Source organism: Bos taurus, chromosome 1 (assembly GCF_002263795.3).
Source record: "Bos taurus isolate L1 Dominette 01449 registration number 42190680 breed Hereford chromosome 1, ARS-UCD2.0, whole genome shotgun sequence".
In the NCBI taxonomy this organism is placed as follows: Eukaryota; Metazoa; Chordata; class Mammalia; order Artiodactyla; family Bovidae; genus Bos; species Bos taurus.
Window position 1 is genome coordinate 145,552,756 of NC_037328.1, and position 27,689 is coordinate 145,580,444.

Here is a 27,689-nt window from a genome sequence, read left to right on the forward strand (position 1 = left end):
GGAAAAGAAGAAACGGCGAGGGTGAGCCAAGTCCAGGCAGCACGAGTCACAGCAGTAAACACGGGTGGGTGAGCTTGGCTCGTAAGAGTCAAGCCACAGGGACAGGTTCACAGGGCAGCGGGGTCACAGGCAAGATGCCCAGCAGGAACCCGTGCTCCTTACTTTCCTCCCTCAACGGCCCAGCCCGGTGGGCCAGGCGTGGGGACAAAAAGCCTGTCCGTGGGCCTCTGCTCCTTTCCCAGTCCCGCAGGGGTTGCTCAGGGCCTGGGTTGAGCTGCATGAACCAACAGTCCTCAAGCTTGAGTGGCTTGTAAACACACAGTTTGTTTTGCACACTCAGGTCTACTGTGGCTCTTCCGGTGTTGACTTCACCCCCTTCCCAGGCTAATGGCTCAAACTCCCTGGAACGCCTGCGGCAGGAGGAGGAGAAGGAGGAGGGAACTCGGAGAGCTGTGTTTGGCCCTGCAGCTTCTTCCTAGGGGCGCCTGGCGACCAGGCTGACCTCAGGGGTGACGCAGGCGGGAGTGTCCAGGGAATGAATGGCACGCAGACATCCGCTCCCTCCTGTCCCCTGCCCCCGTGCAGGCTTCCTGGTGGGGCTCTCGTCTTTTTGGCTCCAGACTTCCCCTTCTTGCTCTGGGCATCTGAGGACCAGAGGGGTTGCTCACTGCCCCCCATGTCCACGGGTAGGGGAAGCATGCAGCGACTCAGACCAGGCCCTCTCGGTGAGCAAGAGCGGGAGGTGCCAACACTCCACAGGGCTGCGAGCCCCAGCAGTGACCTTCTCAGCAGGCCTTGCTTCTGGCCCTGGGGTCCCTCCCAGCCCACTGTCTTGAGTTCTCTCTGCGCCTCCCCAGACCTCTGTCTTCTGGGCATCTGGATTTCTGTGTCAGACCAGAGGACTAATACCTGGGCACCGAGGGTACCCTGAGGTCTGTGTCCATCACAGGAAGAAAGAGCTCTGCGTGGCCTGCACACTTGGGAGCTTGGCTGGGCATGAGTGAGCTTTCTTCAGGAAACCAGGGTGTGGCAGCACACCTCCAAGGGCGCGGGAGGCTGGGGATAAAGGTCAGGGGTGGGAGCACACCTCAGAGGGGGCGGTAGGCTGGGGTTTGAGGTCAGGATGTGGGAACACACCTTGGAGTGTGTAGGAGGCTGGGGTTGAGGTCAGGGGTGGGAGCACACGCCGGAGGGCGTGGGAGGCTGGGGTCGAGGTCAGGGGTGGGAGCACATGTCGGAGGGCGCAGGAGGCTGGAGTCGAGGTCATGGGTGGGAGCACACGCCAGAGGGCGCGGGAGGCTGGGGTCAAGGTCAGGGATGGGAGCACACATCAGAGGGCGCAGGAGGCTAGGGTTGAGGTCACGGGTGGGAGCACATGTTGGAGGGCGTGGGAGACTGGGGTCGAGATCGGGTGTGGGAGCACACGTCGGAGGGCGCAGAAGGCTTGGGTCGAGGTCGGGGTGGGAGCACATGTCAGAGGGTGCTGGAGGCTGGGGTTGAGGTTGGGTGTGGGAGCACACGTCGGAGGGTGCAGGAGGCTGGGGTTGAGGTTGGGTGTGGGAGCACACGTCGGAGGGCGCGGGAGGCTGGGGTCGAGGTCAGGGGTGGTGAGGCCAGGCCCTCCTGTGGCCTTTGCTCACCGTGCAGGTGGCTGTCCTCTCCCTGGTCCTCCCGTGGCCTTTCCTCTTGAGAGCTCACTCCCCTGTCCCTTCTTCCTCTTAAAAGGGTCCTGTTGGGTAGGACCCCACCCCCTGACCCCACTGACTCTCCTTAAAGCCCCGCCTCCAAACACAGTCAAGCTGGAGGGTGGAGATTCACCCTTGGGATTTCGTGGACACAGTCGGTCCATAGCACACTCTGTCCCCACTACTGAGAGACACTGCCAGGTGGGAAGGGGAAGCCTGACCAGAGCCTTCCGGAGCTTTCCAGACCCCAGCTTGAGCAGCTCTGTCTGGAGGGGGGTTGCTCAGGAAGAACTGGGGGCGCAGCCACCAGCACTATGCCTTGTGACGTTCTACGGGCACTGCCCTGGCTGAGGGGTTGTGGGAGGAGCAGGCACAGGCCGGGACACCTGACCCCAAAACAGGGACCTCTGGGCGAGTCTGCAGACTACAGAAACCAGCCCAGACAGCCCCCTGGTTCAATCCCTGGTTCAGGAAGATCCCCTGAAGAAATGATACTGAACATCTTTCCATGTGCTTATTTTCTGTGATGCCATCCAACCATCTCATGCTCTGTCACCCCCTTCTCCTCTTGATCTCAATCTTTCCCAACATCAGCGACTTCTCCAGTGAGTCAGCTCTTCACATCAGGTGGCTAAAGTATGGCAGCTTCAGCTTCAGCATCAATCTTCCGAAGGACATTCAGGGTTAATTTCCTTTAGGATTGTCTGGATTGATCTCCTTGCTATTCAGTGGACTCTCAAGAGTCTTCTCCAACACCACAGTTCAAAATTCTTTAGTGCTCAGCCTTCTTTATGGTCCAACTATCACATCTATACATGACTCCTGGAAAAATCATAGCTTTGACTATATGGACCTTTGTCAGCAAAGTGATGTCTCTGCTTTTTAATACTCTGCATAAGTTTGTCATAGCTTTTCTTCCGAGGAGCACTAGCCATTTGTAGGATGTGCGGCTTGCAAATATTTGCTCCCAATCTGTAGGTTGTCTTTTCATTCTCTTAACAGGGTCTCTGGCAGAGCAGAAGTTGTTGATTTTGATTAAGTCCTGTTTATCAGTTTGCCTTTCATGAATCATGCTTTCTGTGTCAAGTCTAAGAACTCTTTGCCAGGCCCCTAGGTCCTGAAGCTTTTTCTCCTGTTTTTCTGAAAGTTTTGTAGTTTCTTGCTTTACCTCTGTGTCTGAGACCCATTTTGATATGGTATTTGTGTGAAGTGTGGGGCTTGGGCGAGAGTTCCATGTCCCAGCACCTTTTACTGGGGGACCACCCCCCTGAGCCAGACTACTTTTATCCTGTCTGAGAGGAGCCAGACCTGTGCTGGGTCTGCTCCTAGGCTCTCTTCTCTTCCACTGACTTATGTAAATCCTCGATGCCAGAACAATGCTCTTTTGAATGCTATAGCTGTAAAGTAAGCCTTGTTATCAAACTGAGGGATTTTTCCCCCTTTTATTCATCTCTTTCCATATAAATTTTAGAATAAGCTTGTCTGTGTCTACAGAGGGCTTCCCAGGTGGCTCAGCAGTAAAGAATCTGCCTGCCAATGCAGAAGAGGGAGGAGATCCCCTGGAAGAGAAAATGGCAAGCCTCCTATGTATTCTTGCCTGAAGAATCCCATGGACAGAGCAGCCTGGTGGGCTGCAGTCCATGGGGTCGCAAAGATTCAGACACGACTGAGTGACTGAGCACACACACAAATCATGTCCACAAAACCTTGCTGGGACTTTGATAAGAACTGCCTTGAACCTACAGATTGGTTTGAACAGAGCTGATATCTTTACCGTGTTGAGTCTTCCAGTCCATGGACATGGAGTGTCTCTCCACTTATTTAGGTTTCTTTGATTTATTTCATCAGCATTTTGCATTTTTCAGCATACAGATCCTGCATACGTTTCGTTAAGTGTGTACATAAGGATTTCACTTTATTTTTCAGTGATTTTAAATCTTTGTTTTGCTTGCTAAGTCACTTCAGTCATATCTGACTGTTGGAGACCCTATGGACTTTAGCTTGCCAGGCTCCTCTGTCCATGGGGTGGATTGCCTCGCCCTCCTCCAGGGGATCTTCCTGACCAGGGGTAGAACCCAATTCTCTTACATCTCCTGCACTGGCAGGCGAGCTCTTCACCGCTAGTACCACCTGGGAAGTCCTTGGTTTATGTACAGAAATGCAGTTAATTTTTGTGTCTGACTCATCAGTTCAGTTCAGTTTAGTTCAGTCACTCAGTTGTGTCTAACTCTGCAACCTCATGGACTGCAGCATGCCAGGCCTCCTTGTCTATCACCAACTCCCGGAGTTTACTCAAACTCATGTCCATTGAGTCAGTGATGCCATCCAACCATCTCATCCTCTGTCATCCCCTTCTCCTCCTGCCTTCAATCTTTCCCAGCATCAGGGTCTTTTCAAATGAGTCAGGTCTTTGCATCAGGTGGCCAAAGTATTGGAGTTTCAGCTTCAGCATCAGTCTTTCCAATGAATATTCAGGACTGATTTCCTTTAGGATGGACTGGTTGGATCTCCTTGCAGTCCTCAAAACCACAGTTCAAAAGCATCAATTCTTCGGTGCTCAGCTTTCTTTATAGTCCAGCTCTCACATCATACATGACTACTAGAAAAACCATAGCTCTGATTAGATGGACCTTTGTTGGCAGAGTAACGTCTCTGCTTTTTAATATGCTGTCTGCTGCTGTTGCTAAATCACTTCAGTCGTGTCTGACTCCGTGCAACCCCATAGATGGCAGCCCACAGGCTCCTCTGTCCCTGGGATTCTCCAGGCAAGAATGCTGGAGTGGGTTGCCATTTCCTTCTCCAATGCATGCATGCACGCTAAGTCGCTTCAGTTGTGTTCGACTCTGAGTGACCCCATGGACAGCAGCCCACCAGGCTCCTCTGTCCATGGAATTCTCCAGGCAAGAGTACTGGAGTGGGTTGCCATTGTCTTCTCCATAATATGCTGTCTAGGTTGGTCATAACTTTTCTTCCAAGGAGCAAGCGTCTTTTAATTTCATGGCTGCAGTCACCATCTGACTCATATTCCACACCATTCTGAACTCACTTGTTATTTCTAGGAATTTTGTTTTGTTTTGTAGATTCCTCAAGATTTTCTAGGTAGAAAATTGTGTCATTTGCAAATAGCGATGATAGTTTTTCTTCCTCTTTTCAGCCTGTGTTCCTGTGGTTTTCTCCTTGCTTGTTGCAGTGGCTGAACTTGCAGGGTTATGGTGGATACAAGGTGACAGGCACAGCCTGCTTGTCCCTACTTTAGTGGGAAGCATTCAGTCTATTACCAAATGTGTGATGATAACTGTAGTTTTTTTTACAGGTGCTGTTTATCAAGTTGACATAATTTCCCTTTATTCTTAACTTGCTTTTATTTTTATCATGAATTAAGTATTGAATTTTGTCAAATGCATTTTAATCCATGAGTTTATATAGTCATATGGTTTTTATGCTTTTGCTTGTTGATATGGTAGATTATATTGATTGATTATTTTAATATGGAGCCAGCATTGCACATCTGGATAAATCCTACTTGGCCATGGTACGTAACTGTTTTACACTTTGCTGGATTCATTTGTTAACTTAAAAGAACATTAATCTATTTGTGTTGATGTTCATGAGAGAGGTTGGTCTACATTTTTCTTTTCCTGAGCTGTCTTATCTCCAGTTTTGGCATCAAGGTAACAGCAGCCTCACAAAATGCACTGGGAAGTATTCAGTTTTTGTAGACAGGGGTACCTAAAGCTCATGTTCATTCTTTCTCAAATGTTTGGTAAAATCCCCCAGTGAAGCCATCTGGGCCTGGAGATCTCTTTTCGGAGTGTTTATTACAGGTTTCCATCATATCTTTAATGGCTGTGGATATACTGAGGTTATTTCATTTTGACTGGGGTTTGGTAATTTGTGGTTGTTCTTCAGGCTTCCCACTTCTTTGCTGAGGCTTTTAGAGACTTGCTTTAGCCTGTTCACACGTGCTCACTGCAGCAGTTTTGTGATGGATGCTCTGAAATCCTTGTTGGAAATTTCTAGTATCTCTATCATCTCAGTGTTAGCATTTATTGATTTTCTTTTCTCTTTCATGTTGAGATGCTCCTAGTTTTCATTATGGCAGGTGACTTTTGTTTGCATCTTGGAAATTTTGATTCTTATGTTGATATGTTGGACCTTATAAAGATCTGTCTTAGCAGGTCTCTGCTGACATGGGTGGGGGACCTTGTTCACAGGGAGCTGGGGAGAGGCCCAGGTGCCCCCTTGGTCTCACTGATGCCAGGGGCAAGGAGGAGTGCCTCTTACTGCAGAGTGGGAGCTCCTCTGACAGCACACAAAGGTGTGTGTGTGTGCATGGGCATATGTGTGTGCATAGGCACATATGCATGTGTGTGCACAGGCCTGTGTGTGGACAGGTGCATGCACATGTGTGTGTGAATGTGTGTGCATAGGTGTATGGGTGGTGTATGTGCACAGGTGTATGCATGGTGCGTGTGCATGACTGTGTGTTTGTGCACGTGCATGTGTGTGCACAGGTGTATGGGTGGGGTGTGTGAGCATGTGTTTATGCTCTTGTGCATGTGTTTACACATGTGTGCATGTGTGTGCACAGCTGTATGCGTGGTATATGTGTGCATGGGTATGTGTGTGCATGCATGTGTGTGCACATGCGTTTGTTTGCACAGGTGTATGTGTAAGTGTGTGCATGTGTGTGCACAGGTGTATGCAGTGTATGCATGCGTGTGTGTGCAAGGTATATATGCATGTGTGTGCAAACATGCATGTGTGTGCACAGGTGTTTGCACGTATGTGTGTGCACGTGGGTGGGTGTGTGCACACAGGCACACGTCTCCTGCCGGCCTTCCCTGGAGGGCAGTGTTCTCAAGAAGCTTCTGAACTCCTGAAGCTTCAAGAACCTGCTGGCTGGTGTTCAGTCCCCAGTCCTATACTGAGGGGCCAAAGGGAGGAGGACCATGGGGGAGAGAGTTGGCTTTTCTCAAGACTTTTTTGTATGTTCTTGGCATTTTACAGTTGCAGTTTTTTCCAGTGACCAGACTGGAATAAATTGGAAGGGAACAAAGGGAGACACAGAAGTGAGCTCACAGCTGTGTCAGCCTTCTCATCTCAGGACCAGTCCAGGTGCCTTCTCCCCACATCCCCATCTTTCTGAGGATTGACTCATGGTTAATGCAAGGTTTCAGTTGTGCTCAGTGGGAATGCAGGGAGAATCGCATCTGCTTCTTCTTGTCCAGAACCAGGAGCCTTGTGTTCTTTAACTACTCACATCATCTGTGCCTCCTTGATTACTTTCTTGATCAGTGTCATCAGAGGCTTGGATATTTTGGGGACTTTTTTGAAGAACCAAATTTTATACTTCTTCATTTTCACAATTGTTCTTATTTCATAATTTCTGATCTATTCTTTATTATAATTCAGTTCAGTTCAGTCTCTCAGTAGTGTCTGACTCTTTGTGACCCCCTGGACTGCAGCACGCCAGGCCTCCCTGTCCATCACCAACTCCTGGAGTTTACTCAAACTCATGTCCATTGAGTCAGTGATGCCATCCAACCATATCATCCTCTGTCGTCCCCTTCTCCTCTCGCCTTCAATCTTTCCCAGATTCAGGGTCTTTTCAAATGGTCAGCTCTTTGTATCAGGTGGAGTATTGGAGTTTCAGCTTCAACATCAGTCCTTCCAATGAACATTCAGGACTGATATCCTTTAAGATGGACTTATTGGATCTCCTTGCAATCCAAGGGACTCTCAAGAGTCTTCTCCAACACCACAGTTCAAAAGCATCAGTTCTTTGGTGCTCAGCTTTCTTTATACTCCAATTCTCACATCCATACATGACTGCTGATAAAACCATAGCCTTGACTAGATGGACCTTTGTTGGCAAAGCAATGTCTCTCCTTTTTAATATGCTATCTAGGTTGGTCATTACTTTTCTTCCAAGGAGTAAGCATCTTTTAATTTCATGGCTGCAGTCACCATCTGCAGTGATTTTGGAACCCAGAAAAATAAAGTCTGCCACTGTCTCCACTGTTTCTCCATCTATTTGCCATGAAGTGATGGGACTGGATGCCATGATCTTTGTTTTCTGAATGTTGAGCTTTAAGCCAACTTTGTCACTCTCCTCTTCCACTTTCATCAAGAGGCTCTTTAGTTCTTCTTCACTTTCTGCCATAAGGGTGGTGTCATCTGCATATCTGAGGTTATTGATATTTCTCCCGGCAATCTTGATTCCAGCTTGTGCTTCCTCCAGCCCAGAATTTCTCATGGTGTACTCTTCATATCAGTTAAATAAGCACGGTGACAATATACAGCCTTGACGTACTCCTTTTCCTATTTGGAACCAGTCTGTTGTTCCACGTCCAGTTCTAACTGTTGCTTCCTGATCTGCATACAGATTTCTCAAGAGGCAGGTCAGGTAGTCGGGTATTCCCATCTCTTTCAGAAGTCTCCACAAATAGTCAATAAAGCAGAAATAGATGTTTTTCTCGAACTCTCTTGCTTTTTTAATAATCCAGTGGATATTGGCAATTTGATCTGTGGTTCCTCTGCCTTGAGCTTGAACATCTGGAAGTTCACAGTTCACGTATTATTGAACCCTGGCTTGGAGAATTTTGAGTATTACTTTACTAGCATGTGAGATGAGTGCAATTGTGCAGTAGTTTGAGCATTCTTTGGCATTGCCTTTCTTTGGGACTGGAATGAAAACTGACCTTTTCCAGTCCTGTGGCCACTGCTGAGTTTTCCAAATTTGCTGGCATATTGAGTGCAGCACTTTCACAGCATCATCTTTTAGGATTTGAAATAGCTCAACTGGAATTCCATCACCTCCACTAGCTTTATTCATAGTGATGCTTCGTAAAGCCCACTTGACTTCACATTCCAGGATGTCTGGCTCTAGGTGAGTGATCACACCATCATGATTATCTGGGTCGTGAAGATCTTTTTTGTACCATTCTGCTGTGTATTCTTGCCACCTCTTAATATCTTCTGCTTCTGTTAGGTCCATTCCATTTCTGTCCTTTATTGAGCCCATCTTTGCATGAAATGTTCCCTTGATATCTCTAATTTTCTTGAAGAGATCTCTAGTCTTTCCCATTGTATTGTTTTCCTTTATTTCTTTGCAGTGATCCCTGAGGAAGGCTTTCTTATCTCTCCTTGCTATTCTTTGGAACTCTGCATTCAAGTAGATATAACTTTCCTTTTCTCCTTTGCTTTGGCCTCTCTTCTTTTCACAGCTGTTTGTAAGGCCTCCTCAGACAGCCATTTTGCCTTTTTGCATTTCTTTTTCTTGGGGATGGTCTTGATTCCTGTGTCCTGTACAATGTCATGAACCTCTGTCCATAGTTCATCAGGCACTCTATCAGATCTAGTCTCTTAAATCTATTTCTCACTTCCACTGTATAATCGTTAGGTATTTGATTTAGGTCATACCTGAATGGTCTAGTGGTTTTCCCTACTTCCTTCAATTTAAGAGTGAATTTGGCAATAAGGAGTTCGTGATCTGAGTCAGCTCCTGGTCTTATTTTTGCTGTCTGTATAGAGCTTCTTCACCTTCAGCTGCAAAGAATCTAATCAGTCTGATTTCGGTGTTGACCATCTGGTGATGTTCATACGTAGGGTCTTCTTTTGTGTTGTTGGAAGAGGGTGTTTGCTATGACCAGTGCGTTCTCTTGGCAGAACTCTGTTAGCCTTTGCCCCGCTTCATTCTGCACTCCAAGGACAAACTTGCCTGTTACTCCAGGTGTTTCTTGACTTCCTACTTTTGCATTCCAGTCCCCTTAATGAAAAGGACATTCTTTGGGTGTTAATTCTAGAAGATCTTATAGGTCTTCATAGAACCGTTCAACTTCAGCTTCTTCAGCATTACTGGCAAGGGCATAGACTTGGATTACCGTGATAATGAATGGTTTGCCTTGGAAACAAACAGAGATCATTGTGTCATTTTTGAAACTGCATCCAAGTACTGCATTTCGGACTCTTTTGTTGACTATGATGGCTACTCCATTTCTTCTAAGGGATTGTTTCCCACAGTAGTAGATATAATGATCATCTGAGTTAAATTCACCCATTCCAGTTCATTTTAGTTCACTGATTCTATGCAATATTTTATTTATATTATATTTATTATAATTAAGTTCTTTTTATCTTCTGTGAATACTTTCTCTTGTTTTTTCTAACTTCTAAAGTTCGATTTTCTATTTACTAGTTTTCTGACCTTCTTTATCCCTAGTGTAGGCTATTAAAAGCTGTAAGCTTTCCTCTAAGTTCTGTTGTAGGTGAATGGTATGAATTTTGGCATACAGTACTTTTATTATCATTGAGGTTTTATGACCTTCTAATTTCATCAAGTCCCATCCATTTCTTATTTAGAAGCATTTAAAAAGTGTTATATCCAGGAGCATTACAGAGTTATCTCTTTGCTAATGGTTTGTAATTTAATTGCCCCTTGGGTGGAAAACGTGATCTGTCAATCCCTGTCTTCAGAATTGGTGGAAACTTGCCTTGTGAGTTAGAACACTTTGGTTTTGTCCTCTGAGAGCTTTAGGAGAATGCATAACCTCTAAAGGTCAGGTGCAGCTTCACGCACGCACGCTACTCCACCTCTCACTCCGTGTTCACTGTCCTTGTGTGACACGTGACAGGGTGCCACGGCGCCCCTGCCAGATGAGCAGTATGTTGCTCTGGCCCCAGGGTCATTGCTCAGATTGACCTCCCATAGGATCTGGGGGCTTCGAGGCGCCTTGTCAGCATCATGTCTCAGCTGGATCAGCATGTGATTCTCTCCTGTTTTCTCTCCTGCCCTGTCGTGTTCAGCAGCCAGATGACTGGTGTTAAGACAACGTGGTTTATCAAAAACCCTTTCAGCATTGTTTTCCATATGTTCTACATGCTCCCTCCTTCAAGGGCACCTGCCAGCCTGCCCTCATCCAGACTCCCCTCCTCTCCTGTCCCCTCCTCTCCTGTCTCCTCCTCCCTTGTCCCCTCCTCCCCTGGCCCCTCCTCTACTGCCCCCCCCCTCTCCTGTCCCTCTCCCTTGGTCCCGCTCTCTCCTGTCACCTCCTCTACTGCCCCTCTTCCCTCCCTCTCCCTCTCCTCCCTGTCCCCTCACTCTCCTGTCCCCCCTCCTCTCCCCTCTCCTCCCTGTCCTCTCCCTCCTCTCCTGTCCTCCCTGCCTCTCCTCCTCTCCTGTCCCCTTCCCTTCCGACTGTGTCCCTCCTTCCTGTCCCCTCCTCTCCTGTCCCCTCCTCTCCCTCCTCCCCTCCTCTCCTGTCCTCTCCTCCCCTGTCCCCTCCTCTCCTCTCCCCGCTCCTCTCCTGTCCTCTCCTCCCCTGTCCCCTCCTCTCCTGTCCCCCCTCCTCTCCTGTCCTCTCCTCCCCCTGTCCCCTCCTCTCCTCTCCCCTCCTCTCCTGTCCCCCCTCCTCTCCTGTCCCCTCCTTCCCCTGTCCCCTCCTCTCCTGTCCCCTCCTCCTGTCCCCCTCCTCTCCTGTCCCCTCCTCTCCTGTCCCCCTCCTCTCCTGTCCTCTCCTCCCCTGTCCCCTCCTCTCCTGTCCCCTCCTCTCCTGTCCCCCTCCTCTCCTATCCCCTCCTTTCCTGTCCCCCCTCCTCTCCTGTCCCCTCCTCTCCTGTCCCCTCCTCTCCTGTCCCCCCTCCTCTCCTGTCCCCTCCTCCCCTGTCCCCTCCTCTCCTGTCCCCTCCTCTCCTGTCCCCCTCCTCTCCTGTCCCCTCCTCTCCTGTCCCCCCTCCTCTCCTGTCCCCTCCTCTCCTGTTTCCTCCTCTCCTGTCCCCTCCTCTCCTGTCCCCCTCCTCTCCTATCCCCTCCTTTCCTGTCCCCCCTCCTCTCCTGTCCCCTCCTCTCTTGTCCCCTCCTCTCCTGTTCCCTTCTCTCCTCTCCCCCCTTCTCCCCTGTCCCCTCCTCTCCTGTCCCCCCTCCTCTCCTGTCCCTTCCTCTCCTGTTTCCTCCTCTCCTGTCCCCCTCCTCCCCTGTCCCCTCCTCTCCTGGCTCCCCCTCCTCTTCCGTCCCCCCTCCCCTCTGTCCCCCCTCCTCTCCAGCCCCATTCTTCTCTTTTCCCCTCTCCTCTCTTGTCCCTTTTCCTCTCCTGGCCCATTCCCCTCCTGTCACCCAGACTTCCTGGGAGGATGCCCAGCAGGGCAGAGGACAGCACTGTTCCTGGGCATCTGACTTCTCAGATATCCATAGAAGCCAGGCCCCACATGAAGGCATAGATGCCAGCAGGAGCCACTCATGCCCCCACAGGCACGCACATGTGTCTGCCTGTGTGTGTGTGTGTGTGTGTCATTTACGGCTCAGCAGGCTGCTTTGTCTGGACTGTGCTTGTGAGGGCACGAGCTGTCCTCGGGCTCTGGTCCTTTGAAACTGATTTGTTGTGGCGGTCTGTTCAGCAAGATGCTGAAAACCTTCACTCCTGTTGTCTCTGAGTGGGTTGTGCAGTGAGGGGTGACGGTAGAGGTGAGGAGGGGGTCACAGACCCCATGTTATCTCTTCTGTCGCCCCCTTCCCAACACCAGTTAAGTTTTGAAGACAGAATGACAGAGGCTTTGCTCCGAGACTGTCCCTAGCGATCACACCTCACTCTGCGGGAACTCGGTGCCCCCACCCTCTGAGTGTGCTGCTGATGTTGAAGAAAGTGGGTCACCACGCACGCGGGTCTGTCACGTCACTTTCCGGACTGCTGGTCTCCTGGTGCCCTTACCAGACATGGTGCCTTGTTGGAGCTACGTGTCTAGTAAACGAGTTCTCAGAGGATGTCAGTTTCAAATGGAATGTCCTTTAGCTCATTAATTTCTGGCTTTCTTACATTTTCATCAGAAACCACTGTCACAGTCTTTCTACTCTGTGTGGCTCGCAGCGAGGGGGGCCCTGTCTGCTGGGGCACCGGCAGCCCTGGGAGAGGCACAGGATCTCGTGTTCCTCCCGTTCTCTTCCCCGTGACACTCCCAGATCCACATCGGCATGTCTACCCTGCAGAGTAACCCACTCCCGAGAGGAAACCTCCGGTTGTCCAGGAGTGCTGGATGGTGGCCATGGTGGCACTCACGGCCCCAAGGCTTCCTCACAGACCATTCTCATCGGCACAGTTGTTCTCACCTGCCTCACACCCCTGGCCCGTGGAGCCGCTCTGCGCGGCCCTGCTCTTCCCGGAATGCGGGCTGAACAGCTGGCTCCCCCGTTCAGCCCTGTTAGAGGCTGCGGTTTCCCTGTCTTTGCTTTGCTCCTCATTTCCTCGTGTTCACCCACGTCCCAGTTCCCAGGGGTGAGCTGACAGCTCTTTGTTGGTTCTCCTCTCTCCTCCTGACTTCTCAGTGCTTGTGTGTCTGTGCCGTTTGTGAGCATCATTCCAGTGCAGTTCCTTTAAGGGTGGGGTAGACACGGCACCCCAGAGAAGGCAACGCCATCCCACTCCAGTACTCCTGCCTGGAGAATCCCATGGACGGAGGAGCCTGGTAGGCTGCAGTCCATGGGGTTGCTAGGAGTCAGACGCGACTGAGCAGCTTCACTTTCACTTTTCGCTTTCATGCATTGGAGAAGGCAATGGCACCATACTCCAGTACTCTTGCCTGGAAAATCCCATGGATGGAGGAGCCTGGTGGGCTGTCGTCTATGGGGTTGCACAGAGTTGGACACGACTGAAGCGACTTGGCAGCAGCAGCAGACACGGCACCCACTCCAGCACTCTTGCCTGGAGAATCCCATGGACGGAGGAGCCTGGCAGGCTGCGGCCCATGTGGTCACGAAGAGTCGGACACAACTGAGCGACTTCACTTTCACTTTTCACTTTCAGGCACTGGAGAAGGAAATGGCAACCCACTCCAGTCTTCCTGCCTGGAGAAGCCCAGGGACAGAGGAGCCGGGTGGGCTGCTGTCTATGGGGTCACACATAGTCAGATACGACTGAAGTGACTTAGCAGCAGCAGCAGCAGCAGACACAGGTTAACTCTGTGATGTTTAATACAAGGTCTCTTCCATTCCCTTTGTGACCCCATGGACTGTAGCTCCCCGAGCTCTTCTTTCCAAGGGATTCTCCAAGCAAGAATACTGGAGTGGGTTGCCATTCTCTCCTCCAGGGGATCTTCCCCACCCAGGGATTGAACCCGGGGCCTCTTGCATTGCTGGCATTTATTAATTACCTTTGTTTTTTTAATTGAGTATAATTCACATGCCATACAATTCACACTTTACAAGTGTACATTTAGTTGTTTTTAGCATCTCACAAAGGTGTCCAGCCATCACCACTGTCTAATCCAGAACTTCTCATTGCCCCAGAAGGAATCCCATGCTCATCACACTGCCCTCTCTCCTCAGCCCTAGGACTGTGGGTCACTTTCTGTCCTGGTTCTGGACGTTTACTGTAGATAGGATCACAGGCATGGCTTTCTGCTTCCGGCTTCTTGCCCCTTGTGTTATGTCTCCAGGCTTCACCCCCTCTTGCGAGTGAGTTCCGTCCTGCTGTAAGGAGACGCCGCCATTTGTTGATCCGCCATCATCAGTGGAAGCACGTTGGGTTCTTCCCACTTCTTTGACTGTCTTGAACAGTGCTGCTGTGAACGCCCAGGTGCAAGGTTTTGTGCGGATATATGTCTTCACTCCCTTGGGTACAAGCCTCAGAGTGGGGTTGCTAGGTCATATGGTAACTCTAGGTTTTACATTTTGAGGAGTTGCCAGCCTGATTTCCCAGGTGGTCACACCAGTTTATATTTCCACCAGCAATGGATGAAGACTCCAGTTTTTCCATGTCCTTGCTGATATTTGTTATTTTCTGTTTTTTCTTATTATCAGTTTCATGATTGTTACTGTTATTGCTATTACAGCCACCCTAAGTAGCTCACAGGCCTTTCCTAGTGGCTCATATGGTAAAGAGTCTGCCTGCAGTGCAGGAAACCCGGGTTCGATCCCTGGGTTGGGAAGATCCCCTGGAGAAGGAAATGGCAACTTACTCCAGTATCGATGCCTGGAAAATTCCATGGACGGAGGTGCCTGACAGTCTACAGTCCACGGGGTCGTAAGGAGTCGGATACGACTGAGCAACTTCTCTTCAAGTAGCTCCCTGTGGTTTTGACTTGCATTTCTCTAATATCCAATGACGTTGAGTTATTTTTCCCATGCTTACTGGCCATTTCTTTATCTTCCTTAGAGAAAAATATACTCACACCCTTTGTATATTTTTAGGTTATTTATTATTGAGTTGTGGAAGCTCACATGCAGTCTGAGTGTTAACCCTGCTCAGGGGTCTGATTTGCGGATATTCTCTCCTGTTGTGTGGGTTGTGTTTTCAGTTTCCTCTTAGTGCCCTTCAATGCACAGAAGTTCTTAATTTTGATGAAGTCCAGTTCGTCTACTTGTTTGTTGCTGTCTGTGCTTTTTGGTGTCATATCCACAAAATCATTCCAAATCCAGTATCATGACGATTTTTCTTCCAGTATTTTCAAGATGTTTACAGTTTTAGCTCCTAAGCTTAGGTCTCTGGCCCATTTTCAGTTAATTTCTGCATATGGTGTGAGGTGAGGCTCCAAGTTCACTCTTTGGCATGTGTGATATCAGTTTTCCCAGTGCCATGTGAAAGGACTGTTCCTTTCTCAGGGATTGTTTTGGCTCCCTTGCTGAGAATTCTTCCATTGCTTCCTCATGAGTTCCCACTCGTGAGCTTCAGGCCTCTCTGATCCTCCAGTCAGTAACACGTGGATTCTTTTACTGCACCAGCGGGGACACCGTCTGCCTCTGTGAAAGAGGAAGGTTTTATTCAATGTCGTCTTTCACGGGTTTCCTTACATGTCACGTTTTCTCATTTATTTCATTTCAAACCTTGGCATGTTATGCGGATAAGAATATTTGAGCTTGAAACAGACTCAGTGATGTTGTTTATTACCTAAAATGGTTATCTGATTGACACAGAGAAAGGCAGAGATGTTTAACATGGGCTTCTCATTGTTTCTGGTGCTCTGACTTCACAATTCCAAAGAGTGGACGCTGTTGTAAAGAAGCCTTCTTAAGGTGCAGAAGTCTGACAAGAGGGCGCAGAGATCTAAACATACTCCTGGACTTGACACGCAGCAAAGAGTGTGACATCATGAGCATGGGTTCTTGTGCCTGGGTATGAAATTTCCTGTTTGGACAACAAATGTGGATTCCAAAAGTGAGAAGTGAAGAAACTTAGATCAAGGAGAAAATGGTGCACTTTGGCAAAGACTAGATGGACAGATTGCCTGCTGAGAGGGTAGGGTTTCAGTGAAATGATTATACCAGCTGTAAAAAGTGGGAAACCAGAAATGTACTTAAGTTAATATATAATTTCATAATTTTAGAAGAAAAATCAGTATGTGTGTGTGTGTGTATATATGTGTATATATATATATATATATATATGCTAAATAAGTAGAAGGTTGGCTGTTTCGCTTATATTCTCAGAAGTGTGCACAGTGTGGCCAAGTTCCGCTTCCATCCTGCTTGTCTATGAGACAGAAGCCCCCCAGTCTGTGGAGCTGCCTTCTTCAGGGTGGAGGACTGGTCCCAAGACGAGCCCTCATCACACCCCACGCATCTCACAGCCAAGTCTTAAGAAACGCCGCTGTTCTGTGGAGGCTCAGTCCGAGGCGCGAGGTGCTCACCAGTCAGCTCACGCGCCGCATGTTCTTGTGTTCCAGGTCACGGGGCCCCACGACCCGTCAGCCCTCCTGCAAGTCGCCAGAGCCAGCTCTGATGCTCTAGGTCCCAAGAGTGAACCCGCACTGTCTATGGATCTGCTCTGACGCGTCGAGCCTGCTTATGGGGGAAGGTGAGTGGCCAGGACGCAGCACGGGTCTGTGTGTCCAGTTACCAGGAGTGCACAGAGTCAGACTCACCCCTGGAACCAGGGAGTGTGCGCCAGGCTGGTGTCACTCTCTTTAGTCCCTCATGTGGCATCAGCTGGGGGCCGTGCCAGGGAGAGAGCACACGCCACGAGCAGCAAACTTGAGCAGAGAAACGAGGTGCTGCGCGTGACCGGGCAGGACCAGCATTCCCACTGACTCTTGAAGGGTTGCATCCAGCTGACGCAGAGCGTGAAGAAGTCGGTCTCAGCTGAGACAGACAGGGTTCTCCACAGCTTCTTCCCTGGAATTTCTGAGGCACGTGGGACACCTTCCCCTATGTGTGCCCCATTGCCAGGCTTCAGTGGCCTCACCCACCAAGTGGGGAGTCTGAAGAGCCAGCTGTTACTGGCGCTGAGGGACACCAGCCACATGTAGGGCCCTGTGCTCGCACTGCAGGTGGCCCGGCCCTGCTGACCGTCCTGCTTCCTGGGGCTGGGGTGGGGGTGGGCACAAGGGCCCGTGTGCTCGTGTGAAGCCGGAGCCTGTGTGTTCCGTGTGCCACCTTGCTGTCCACCCTGCACCCTGAGGCCTGAGTTCTCCCAGGGCCTCACGGGTCCTGAGCCGGCAGCACTGACCGTCTCTGACCTCAGTGTGTCCACCTGTAGAGAAAGCCTTCGAGGTTTCTTGCTCAGCTCTCAGGCGTGGTCCTCTCTAAGCCAGTTCTGGTTTATCCACCCATGTGTTTAAGTTTGCAAGGGCATGAAGAGTACATTCCAGGCTGGGGACCTGGTTTACCCAGGGTCACAAGGCGGCCACTGAGGACCTGTTTTCAGCTGTGATTTGTTAACCCAAATTCATGACATAACACGTCATATAGGTTCCAAGTCAGCCTGCCTCCAGTCAGAAAAACACCTGTGTCTTTAAAATGTCACAAAACTTGGGCCCAACTTTCCATCATTGTTGTCCACTCCAGCTTCTCTCCTGCTGCCCAGATGTTGTCTGCCTGGCTTTGTTTTGCTTTTTTACTTGCAGCTCAGCATGTTTAATCCTGTGGTGCCTGCCCAGAGTTGTTTTGATCTTTGCTTTGTACCAAGGAAGGTGTAAACATTTCAGCCTCCAGGTACCTGTTTGCAGGAGAGTCAGGGACTAATTACCGGGAGGCAGCTCTGGGTCTGGACAGGAGCTGGATGGACAGCTCCTTCCACACAGCTGACACATCCCGAGCTGTGGTCAGGAGCGAGGCTGGTTATGTAAACCGACCATCTGACTGGGGTTCTTGGGGACCGCGTGGAGGACAGACTAGGAGCACCCCCAGGCCGGGCTGCAGCTTGGCAACTGCAGGAGTCAAGGGGCCCCCACTGGCCTCTCTGCCTCCCCCAATGTTTGCCAGCTGCCCCCTTGGGCAAGGCAGGCACAGCTGGCAGGGCCATCCTGTCCTGACCATGTCTGCCCAGCTGCATCCAGCCCCACGCCCTGGGTGCCACCATCCCCAGCTCCCCCGACATTCTGGCTGGGCCTCTGGCCTCCTTTGTGTCCCTGAGCCCTCATCTCCTCTTCAACCACGACTCTGGTTCTTCATGCCCTCTGCTCGCTGTTCGTTTCCATGTCACATCTTCAAAGACTCGGCACTGGTCAGCCCCTGCCCCCCTGCACAAAGGCAGGCAGGCTCCTTGGCAGCTCCTCCACTTGCTGTGACCCCCGACCCTGCAAGCCTCACTGTGGCCACTCGCTCACCTTGTGCTCCCTCCAGACCCAAAGGCCAGTGCCCAGTCCTTTTCGTGCCTTCCCAGTGACCAAGAGGGGCCCTCGGCGGCCCGTGCCCTCCGACCGCGAGTGAACTGAGTGACAGGACTGCTCTGTCGGCCCCTCACGGAGCTGCCGGCACTGGGTGAGCCAACAACGAACGGCACGCCACAGGGCTCCTAGTCTCCTCCACCCCTGCCCAGCCTCTGGCACTGGCATCCCCAGGTCTCGGAGCTCAGTGGCACCGCTAACAGGCTCCCCAGGGTAGGCCGGAGCACAGGGAAGAGCCCTTCATCTCGGGACTGCTGCTGGCAGGCCCGTTTGTCACCCACACCAGAGCCTCAAGCACGTGTCCTTTGACCTTCCTTCTATAAAGAAACGTTCCAAGTTGATAAAAGATGACAGAGACAGGTCCGCCCAAAGATTACTATGAAAGCATTGTTTAAGATAATGATTCAGGGACGCAGAGCATAGAGTCCTTGCAGCTGACTATATCCTTATGCATGAAAATGCATAAAATTAAATGCACAAAATCTTATGCTTACAGTTTGATACCATGGGAAATTTGATCACTACTGTGCAGATTTACATACAGCAATGTAGAAAAATATTTCATGTATAATGTTAAGTAGGGAAAAAGAACAATCATGGGTGGCTTGGTCCTATTTTTGTTAAAAATATAATGATACATGCCTACTGGAAAGATGTCTGAGTAGGTCGACTTCAGAACACCCCACTCTCTTTGGTGGTCTTTCTGGGGATGATGTTACTAGTGGTTTGCATTACACACATTTTCCATTTTTTCCTGTAATGAACAGTCAGGCTGATTTGGCAGCAAACTGGCATGCTGCCACCTGTGGGTGCACCTCTGCTGGCATTGCACAGTGCCCCAGCACCCTGCGGGCTCTCTCAGGAGGCGCCCCCGTGCCCTGAGGGCTCTCCCCGCGAGGCCTGACAGCACCCGGCAGAGCGAGGCCCATCTCCCAGCCAGTGAGTCCTCTGGGTGAAGTTTCCCACAGCCAGTTGGTTACGGGCTTGGTCTTTTCATTTATCTGCACCTGATTTGGGGTGAGATGTCGAGAGAGAGAGGTAATAACAGTCACCTCTCATGCATGGTGGCAGGTGCCCGCTCTGATGGGGGACCAGCTGCATCCTCTACGTAGTCTCAAGGTCTGGGTCATTCCATGCATCTCACTGCCCAGGTGAGAGGCCCACCTTCAGGCTCGCTCCTCTCGTAAAGCACAGGGCTCAGTCGAGGCTCAGCTCCTGTGCAACTGACTCCTGGGGCAGCATCTGGAAGCTCTTGACCACAGAGGAGGAAACAGGGAAGAAGAGAGGATTCGCAGGCTGTAGCTTCCAGATGGTCCTGGAGGGACCCAGCCCGAGCGCAGCTACAGCTGAGAGGAGGCTGCTTGGGTCTGCAGCGCTGCATTTCGACTGATGGGGGCCTGAGGCCTCTGCCCCCCTCCTCTCCAGGGTGAGCAGCCATGCGATGTCCTGCAGGCATGGCAGTCTGTGCGGTGGCCCCTGTCGGGGGATGGAGTCATTGGAATGACAGCCCATCCGCCAGGCGCACCCTTCTGCGGAACGAGGGGAGCGGGCAAAAAGTAGGTCACATGTGCCTGATCCCATGTCACGAGGTCTCCAACCTGAGACCAATGGGAGCCGTAGCCTCCTCTGGTTTAGAACAAAACCCCACTCTGATGTTTCTCCCTTAGCCTTTTTATCTTCTCTAAACGGGGAGAGTGACCATCTGTCCCAGAGCCACTCCATCCGGCCCTGCCGACCGCACAGTGTGGCTTTGTTCTGAGGTAAGGGGCTGTGCGCCCGGCCAAGGCCACGCGGAGCCCAGACGGCGGCATAAAGGGCCATCCAGTGGGCCATGCCGGGTGCTGACGGAGCGGGAGCTCGGGGTCCTCGCCGAAAGTCTGGGATGTTCCCCTGGTCTGACAGCAGGGTCCCTCTCTGAGAGTCAGGGTCACTGTTAACACGCCACCTTAGTGAGCTGTGATGTACGGAGTTCATAGGTCATTTTTCAGTTGTCTGTGCTCCTGGGGCACATGTGGGAATACGACCCCTGCCCCGAGAGGCTGGTTGTCTCCAGGGCCCAGGGATCCACGCCCTCCGTGGACCAGGATCTTTGCTGGGAGGTGTCCACCCAGCCTGTAGCGACCAGGTGAGCCGCCGGCACCCACGTGAGTGCAGAGCACATGTCAGAATAAAGTCCGTGTGTGTGTGTTGCAGCATGTGGAGCGCATGCACTTCTGGAGCCTGATGCTTAGACGAGAAATACCGACCCCCTGTCGTCCCTGGGAGACCAGTGAGTACAATTCCTTGTAAGGAAGTGGAGGGGGTGGCGGGCAGGTCCAGTACTTTGCAAGTGTGTGTAAAATGTGCTTGAGTTCTGTGGTTTACAAATAACAAAATGTCATTTTCTGCCTGTCCTGTAAGTGAATCGAAGCATTGCCCTAGCCGAGGATGTCTGTTGAGGGCGTTTTGCAGGTGGTGAGTGGGGCACAGAAGGTTTGCTGTTGTCTGTGTGGTGGGCTGACCGCCGGCACGCTTAGACAGTTATGCGCTCTTGTTTGGATTGGGGGGACAGATGTTTCCAGAGATGCTTTCCCAGAAACCAGGTTGTATGGTATTTGATTTGAGTGTGTTCTACTGGAGAAAATGATTTTGCTTTTCAGAAATAAAATATTTAAAATTTGCATCTTAACTGGCTTTCCAGGAAACATGAGTCTATAGCCAAGTCCACTGAAGTGAATGTGGACACTTTCAGTGGTAAATTCTTCCATGGTGAGATGTAAAACAATAGCTGCACCCTTGGTAACGAAATAAGACTTTCTCTCCTTGCAGAAATGTGAGGCGGCCAGGGTGATACCCAGTCCCTTTCAGCTGCAGCCCTTCAGTGAGTCTCTTGAACTCTTTCTAAAGGGTTCTTATCCATTTGTGATCTTGAAGAAAAGAAATTTTTTACAGAGCAGGAAATTTCATCTTCTTTGTGTGTGTTACTGATTCTAACACTTCCTTTGAGCCTGGGAGAGTGCCCAGAATTTCTGTTCAGTTTCAACACTGTCTGCTTTTCCTGTCCCACCCAACCTACCTCCCAGCACCTGGGAACGGGGCTGGGTCATCATGTGGGGAGCAAGTTCATGTGTGTTCATGTTAATGAGAGTGTAAGCTGCACCCCATAATTGGCTCTAGGGGAAATGAGACCCGGGGGTAACACCTGCAGTGGGGCCGGTGTTAGGGGCGTTGGCTGTCCCTTGTTTACCAGCGGAAGAGAAGATTGTTTCTGCAGAAATCACACAATCTCAGAGGGAGCTCCCCTAAGCCAAGGACCCATCTCTGTCCACGGCGCCCCTCGTGTGTTCCTGACGGCCAGCGCCTCACCCTCGTCCTTCACTCTGGCCTGGGCTGGTCTCCGATGATCACTCATTGCTTTTAGTCTGGCCTCATCAGGGACTGAAAGGGCCCCTTAAGGAGTCGGGTCGCCTTCTGCATGTACCTTGGGCCACCCATCTGTGTCCTGGTCTTGGGGAGGCCCCCGCTCAATTGGAGGGGGTGCAGAAATGCAGAGCCTTGAAGGCGTGTGCTAGCCTGGCAGCCTTGGGAAGGTAGGGGGCCCCGCGTGCCCAGGGTGGAGCCTTTGAAGAGCCATCTTCACTCTGGCAAGGGGGCTTCAGAAGTCAGGGTCTGAGGACGGGCAGGGGCAAAGCTGGTGTGCCAGGTGGTCCCGCAGTGAGGACCGGCTCCTTCGGAGCATGACTGCACTATTGTAATGGATGGTGCCCGCCAGTGCTTTTCCGGGATGTTCCTGGACCCTGGACACCCCCCGAGAACCTGGAAAGGCAGAGTCTCATCTCTCCCCGCCCCACCACCTGAGTGAGGAACACCAGCCTGTGTCTGTGATCCACGGAGCCTTTCAGGGGACATTGGTGCCCACGTGAGTATGAGAGCCGAGGGTGCTGAGGGGCAGACTTGGCATTGCTGGCAGCCACGGCCAGGTGGGTCACAGCCGAGCCAATGCGCTTGTGAGCCCAGTCGAGGACCCTGCGGGTCAGATGCGGAGCCCAGCCGCAGGAACCTCCCCGCGTGTGTCCGGTTCCCCAAGTGTGTCCTGCTCCCCGTGTGTGTCCTGCTCCTGCATGTGTCCTGCTCCTGAATGTGTCCTGCTCCCCGTGTGTGTCCTGCTCCTACGTGCGTCCTGCTCCCTGTGTGTGTCCTGCTCCCGAGTGTGTCTTGCTCCCCGTGTGTGTCCTGCTCCTACGTGTGTCCTGCTCCCGTGTGTGTCCTGCTCCTGCGTGTGTCCTGCTCCTGCGTGTGTCCTGCTCCCCTCGTGTGTCCTGCTCCTGAGTGTGTCATGTTCCCCGCGTGTGTCATGTTCCCGAGTGTGTCATGTTCCCCGTGTGTGTCCTGCTCCCGTGTGTGTCCTGCTCCCTGTGTGTGTTCCTGCTCCCTGTGTGTGTCCTGCTCCCAAGTGTGTCGTGCTCCCCATGTGTGTCCTGCTCCTGCATGTGTCCTGCTCCCGAGTGTGTCTTGCTCCTGCGTGTGTCCTGCTCCCACGTATGTCCTGCTCCTGCGTGTGTCCTGCTCCCCGTGTATGTCCTGCTCCTGAGTGTGTCATGTTCCCCACGTGTGTCATGTTCCCGAGTGTGTCATGTTCCCCGCGTGTGTCCTGCTCCCGTGTGTGTCCTGCTCCCTGTGTGTGTTCCACTCCCTGCATGTGTCCTGCTCCTGAGTGTGTCATGTTCCCCATGTGTGTCATGTTCCCGAGTGTGTCATGTTCCCCGCGTGTGTCCTGCTCCTGTGTGTGTCCTGCTCCCTGTGTGTGTTCCACTCCCTGTGTGTGTCCCGCTCCCTGAGTGTGTCATGTTTCCCAAGTGTGTCATGCTCCCAAGTGTGTCATGTTCCCCATGTGTGTCCTGCTCCTGCGTGTGTCCTGCTTCCTGTGTGTGTTCCACTCCCTGCGTGTGTCCTGTGTGTCCTGCTCCCGTGTTTGTCCTGCTCCCGTGTGTGTCCTGCTCCCTGTTTGTGTCCCGCTCCCTGAGTGTGTCCTGTGTGTCCTGGTCCGGCATGCGTCCTACTCCCATGTGTGTCCTGCTCCCTGTGTGTATCCTGCTCCTGAGTGTGTCCTGCTCCCCGAGTGTGTCCTGCTTCCTGTGTGTGTTCCACTCCCTGCGTGTGTCCTGTGTGTCCTGCTCCCGTGTTTGTCCTGCTCCCGTGTGTGTCCTGCTCCCTGTATGTGTCCCGCTCCATGAGTGTGTCCTGTGTGTCCTGGTCCGGCATGCGTCCTACTCCCGTGTGTGTCCTGCTCCCTGTGTGTATCCTGCTCCTGAGTGTGTCCCGCTCCCCATGTGTGTCCCACTCCCGAGTGTGTCTGGCTCCCCGCATGCGTCCTGCTCCCCGAGTGTGTCCTGCTCCCCGTGTGTGTCCTGCTCCCAAGTGTGTCCTGCTCCCCATGTGTGTCCTGCTCCCCGAGTGTGTCCTGCTCCCGAGTGCGTCCTGCTCCCCGAGTGTGTCCTTCTCCCTGAATGTGTCCTGCTCCCAAGTATGTCCTGCTCCCTGTGTGTGTCCTGCTCCCGAGTGTGTCCTTCTCCCGAGTGTGTCCTGCTCCTGCGTGTGTTCTGTTCATGTGTGTGTCCTGCTCCCGAGTGTGTTCTGTTCATGTGTGTGTCCTGCTCCCTGCATGTGTCCTGCTCCCACATGTGTCCTGCTCCCCGTGTTTGTCCTGCTCCCCGTGTGTGTCCTGCTCCCTGCATGTGTCCTGCTCCTCGTGTGTGTCCCGCTCCCTGCATGTATTCTGTTCATGTGTGTGTCCTGCTCCTGCGTGTGTCCTGTTCCTTGTATGCATCCTGCTCCCCGAGTGTGTCTTGTTCCCCGAGTGTGTCCTGCTCCCCGCGTGTGTCCTGCTCCCGAGTGTGTCCTGCTCCTGAGTGTGTCCTGCTCCCCGAGTGTGTCCTGCTCCCGAGTGTGTCCTGCTCCCCGCGTGTGTCCTGCTCCCGAGTGTGTCCTGCTCCCCACGTGTGTCATGTTCCCGAGTGTGTCCTGCTCCCGCGTGTGTCCTGCTCCCTGTGCGTCCTGCTCCCCAAGTGTGTCCTGCTCCCTGTGTGCATCCTGCTCCCCGAGTGTGTCTTGTTCCCCGAGTGTGTCCTGCTCCTGAGTGTGTCCTGCTTCCCGAGTGTGTCCTGCTCCCGCGTGTGTCCTGTTCCCGAGTGTGACCTGGCAGCACGGTCCCTCTCACCCTGGGGTGACATGGGATCTGCCCTTCCTGCATAGAGACCCCGCTCCCACAGTGTAGAGCCAGAGGAGACCCTGTGGAGGGTGGCCGGCCTGCCACCCAGGCTGAGCCCAGGCTGCAGAGGGTGACCCTGGGAACCTGATCAGGAGCCAGGGCCACGGGGACCAGGGGGAGGGCTGAGGCTGGGCTCGCTCCCATCACCCCGAGGTGCGGGCTGGGGGTATTGTTTAGAATGACCCAGAAGAAGGCAGGAGAGGAAAGGGAAAGAAGCCTGTGTGGAAGCGCACCACCCGGCGGAGCGCAGACCTGTGACGGGAGTGGAGGGGCAGGCAGGCCTGGGGGAGATAGGCCTGTAGGAACGGTGATGTTTCGGTCAGCAGGAGCAGACACACTGCTCAGTAACAGGCATGGGTCCACCAGGCATCCAGACCAAACGCTGATGTCTGCACCGAGGCAGTGGGCTGAGGGGTGCAGAGACGTGTTACGGCTCGGAAGGGTCTTGTCCAGGGATGGCCCCTGTGGGCATGCGGCCTAGAAGGCGCTGAGGGGCTCAGCCTGCAAGCCTGGCGGCCAGGCTGTAGCCCCCGCTCAGAAACAGCCCAGGGCCATTTCCATGAGCTTGTGGGTGTCACGGACCAGGGTGGCACACGCCAAGCAACGTCCCAGGAGCAGGTGGGTCAGGAGGGCAGCCTGGCAGGGCCACGTCCCTATGCGGACAAACACGGTCCTCACCCCAAGCAGGAGGCCACTGCCCAGGGACGGCAGGGTCGACCTCCTGTGGCCACGTTCGTGGCCTGGAGGCCCATTCAGCAGGAGGAACCACAGAGCACTGACCTACCTAGTCAGCGCTCAGACCCCTGCAGGGTCTTTGGGGACGGGGCGCCCCCACAGTGCTCGCTTGGTGCTGGGGCTGAGCCCTGAGGCAGAGCTGTTCCTTGTCTGGGTTGGTGGTGGTGGTTTAGTCACTAAGTCATGTCCGACACTTGTGACCCCCTGGACTGTAGCCTGCCAGGCTCCTCTGTCCATGGGATTTTCCAGGCAAGAATACTGGAGTGGGTTTCCATTTCTCTGGGGCTGGCGGGTCTGAAATCCAGCTGTGATTCAAGGCTTGCGTGTTTTATAGCCTTTAAACTATCCTGCTTTTAACCTCAAGCCAGGAAGGCACGTGCTGTCTGAGAGATGTATGCAGAAGGTCCTGTATGTCCCTGGGGACTGCTCAGGATACGCACACAGCGACCCCCGGGGAGGGGCTCAGTGCTGCTCTGAGGCAGGGCTTTCCCAGCCCCCAGTCCTATGTCCCCACGCGAGGGGCCGCCCGCAGCCACCCTGCCACGCTCGCACCTCAGCAGGGGTAGTGCCCTGCCCTGCGGTCGGACTTTTGATTCCGTTCTTTGTACTTGGTTTTAAAAGTTACAATCGGGTTCTGGTGACTGAAAAACATGTATCTTCCACATTTTGAGGTTTAAACACCACACAGCCTCCGAGGCAGCATCCTGGGGCCCATGGGCGATGCCATGGGGTCGGGGACTCTCTGCCTGAGCCCGGCTGGTGGGGAGGGAGGGGGCCAGGCCCTGTCCCCTGGCCGTGTCCATGGGGCTGCCTCCAGAAGCCTGGCCAGCTAACTACCTGGGCCCACAGCATCGCCCCGTCCTCATCCCCTGCCCGTCCCCTGAGTGCAGCCCCCAACACACGGACCCGGCCTGGAGCTGAGGAAGTGGGTGAGTGGTGCCAGAACCAGAAGGCCATGTCCTGTCAGCACCCAGGTGGATGGGGGTAGGGTCTGCTGGGCAGCACCATGGGGCCCTCCCTCCCTGCTGTTCAGCCTCAGGTCCTGCTGCTCAGGGGCCTTGTCTCCCGAAGCTTGTTTGACCCACTTCCTCCCAGCAGAGCGGAGCCCAACGTGGACCCTGTGCCGGGGGCTCTATGGGGTTGCCCGCACATGTGTGGGCTTGGCTTTACAGATCTGCGTTTGTGTTTGGGAGGCAGGAACAGAGCCCCCCGCTCCCAGCGCATGCACCTGCCATTGCGTCCCCCGCTCAGCTTAGAGAACAAGCTGGCCGTTGCAGGGAAAGGACCATGCGGGCTGTGCAGAGATGCAGGATTAATGGGCATCCGAGGATTAAAGTCAGGGGATTAATCCCAGCCGGAGCATCAGTGTTGGGGGCAGGGACTCACAGTTGGCTATTCTGCCCATGCACGGCTCTCATCTGGAGCCTGGGTGACCCTGGGTCTTTTTAGGAAACAGAAGCCACCTTTCGATTGGGGGACCCCAGTTAGCACTTTAGCCTCCCTCACCCAGGAGAGGGCCCAGCTCCCAGGGCAGGGGGTGGGTGGGGGCTGAGTCCTCACATTTCTGGTCCCTCTCTTCTCCGGGGACCCCCTCTTATCAGCAGGGCCTGCAGGCTCCCTGCTCTGAGGAAGCAAGGTTTGCTCCCCTCTTCCCCTCCTGCTCCCCAGGGTCCTGACAGGATCCTGGGTGGGGCAATCCTGCAGCCCAGGGAGGCCGACCTCCTCGTGTGACTAGGGGGAGGCAGGACCCCCAGGACATGCCCCCCCCCCTTCTTGGAGCCTGGAGAGGAGACAGGGTTCTGGGGATGCTTTCTGGGCAAGTCATGGGCTGGTCAGCCCACCTTCTGCCCAGAGAGCAGCCCTGGGGAGGGGCCAAGGGCTCTCTTTGAGCCCCTGGTTCCTAAGTGGAGGAGGCTGTTCCTCTCAGGAATGAGGCCATGCCTTGGTCTCACCTTGTGATATCAACCAGCCTGCCCTGCACCCGGCCTTTTCCTTCATAACTGTTGGATTTCATTCTCCTTAAAAATCTCAAGAGCTCAGCTGACCTTGGCCTCCTTTGCTTTTCACACTAACAGAGCTACATCCTTTCTTTTGTTACGTTTATCTAAAATTATTCCCCGGTTCCCACATTTTTATTGATATAAATGACCATCGGTGTCCCTGTGTTGTAATGAAAGCTGGAATTAAGAGCTCTGTGCCCCAGGGCACAAGCTCAAGACCAGGGCTTTCCTTGTTTGGGTGGATGCCCCCAACATCCTGAGGACGTGTCCTGTCCCCGTGCTGCCGGTGTCTCCCAGCACCTGCCTGGGGGCTGAGTCCCAGTTCTTCACTGCACAGCTCATCCTGGCACCCGGCCCCCAACCCCGCCCTCCTAGCTGGTCTGTGAAATGGAGGGAGGGGCTCCTCCCGGTGGGGCTGCGAAAAGACTG

The 27,689-nt window shown here is 52.9% G+C and overlaps 1 protein-coding gene across 19 annotated transcripts in view; it reads left to right on the forward strand.

Moving 5' to 3' along the window:
* PCBP3 (poly(rC) binding protein 3) overlaps window positions 1-27,689 on the forward strand; it is a 229,399-nt gene that overhangs the window by 156,924 nt on the left and 44,786 nt on the right. For 14 of the 19 annotated variants that reach the window (XM_010801704.4, XM_010801706.4, XM_010801705.4 and 11 more), the window contains 2 exons: window positions 16,338-16,468; window positions 20,472-20,547. In XM_010801704.4, the coding sequence (XP_010800006.2) occupies window positions 20,484-20,547 (64 nt within the window). In that variant the 5' untranslated portion in view covers window positions 16,338-16,468; window positions 20,472-20,483. The remainder of the gene's footprint in view (window positions 1-16,337; window positions 16,469-20,471; window positions 20,548-27,689) is intronic. The other 5 variants (NM_001428302.1, NM_001076284.3, XM_059886325.1 and 2 more) reach the window with 1 other exon arrangement.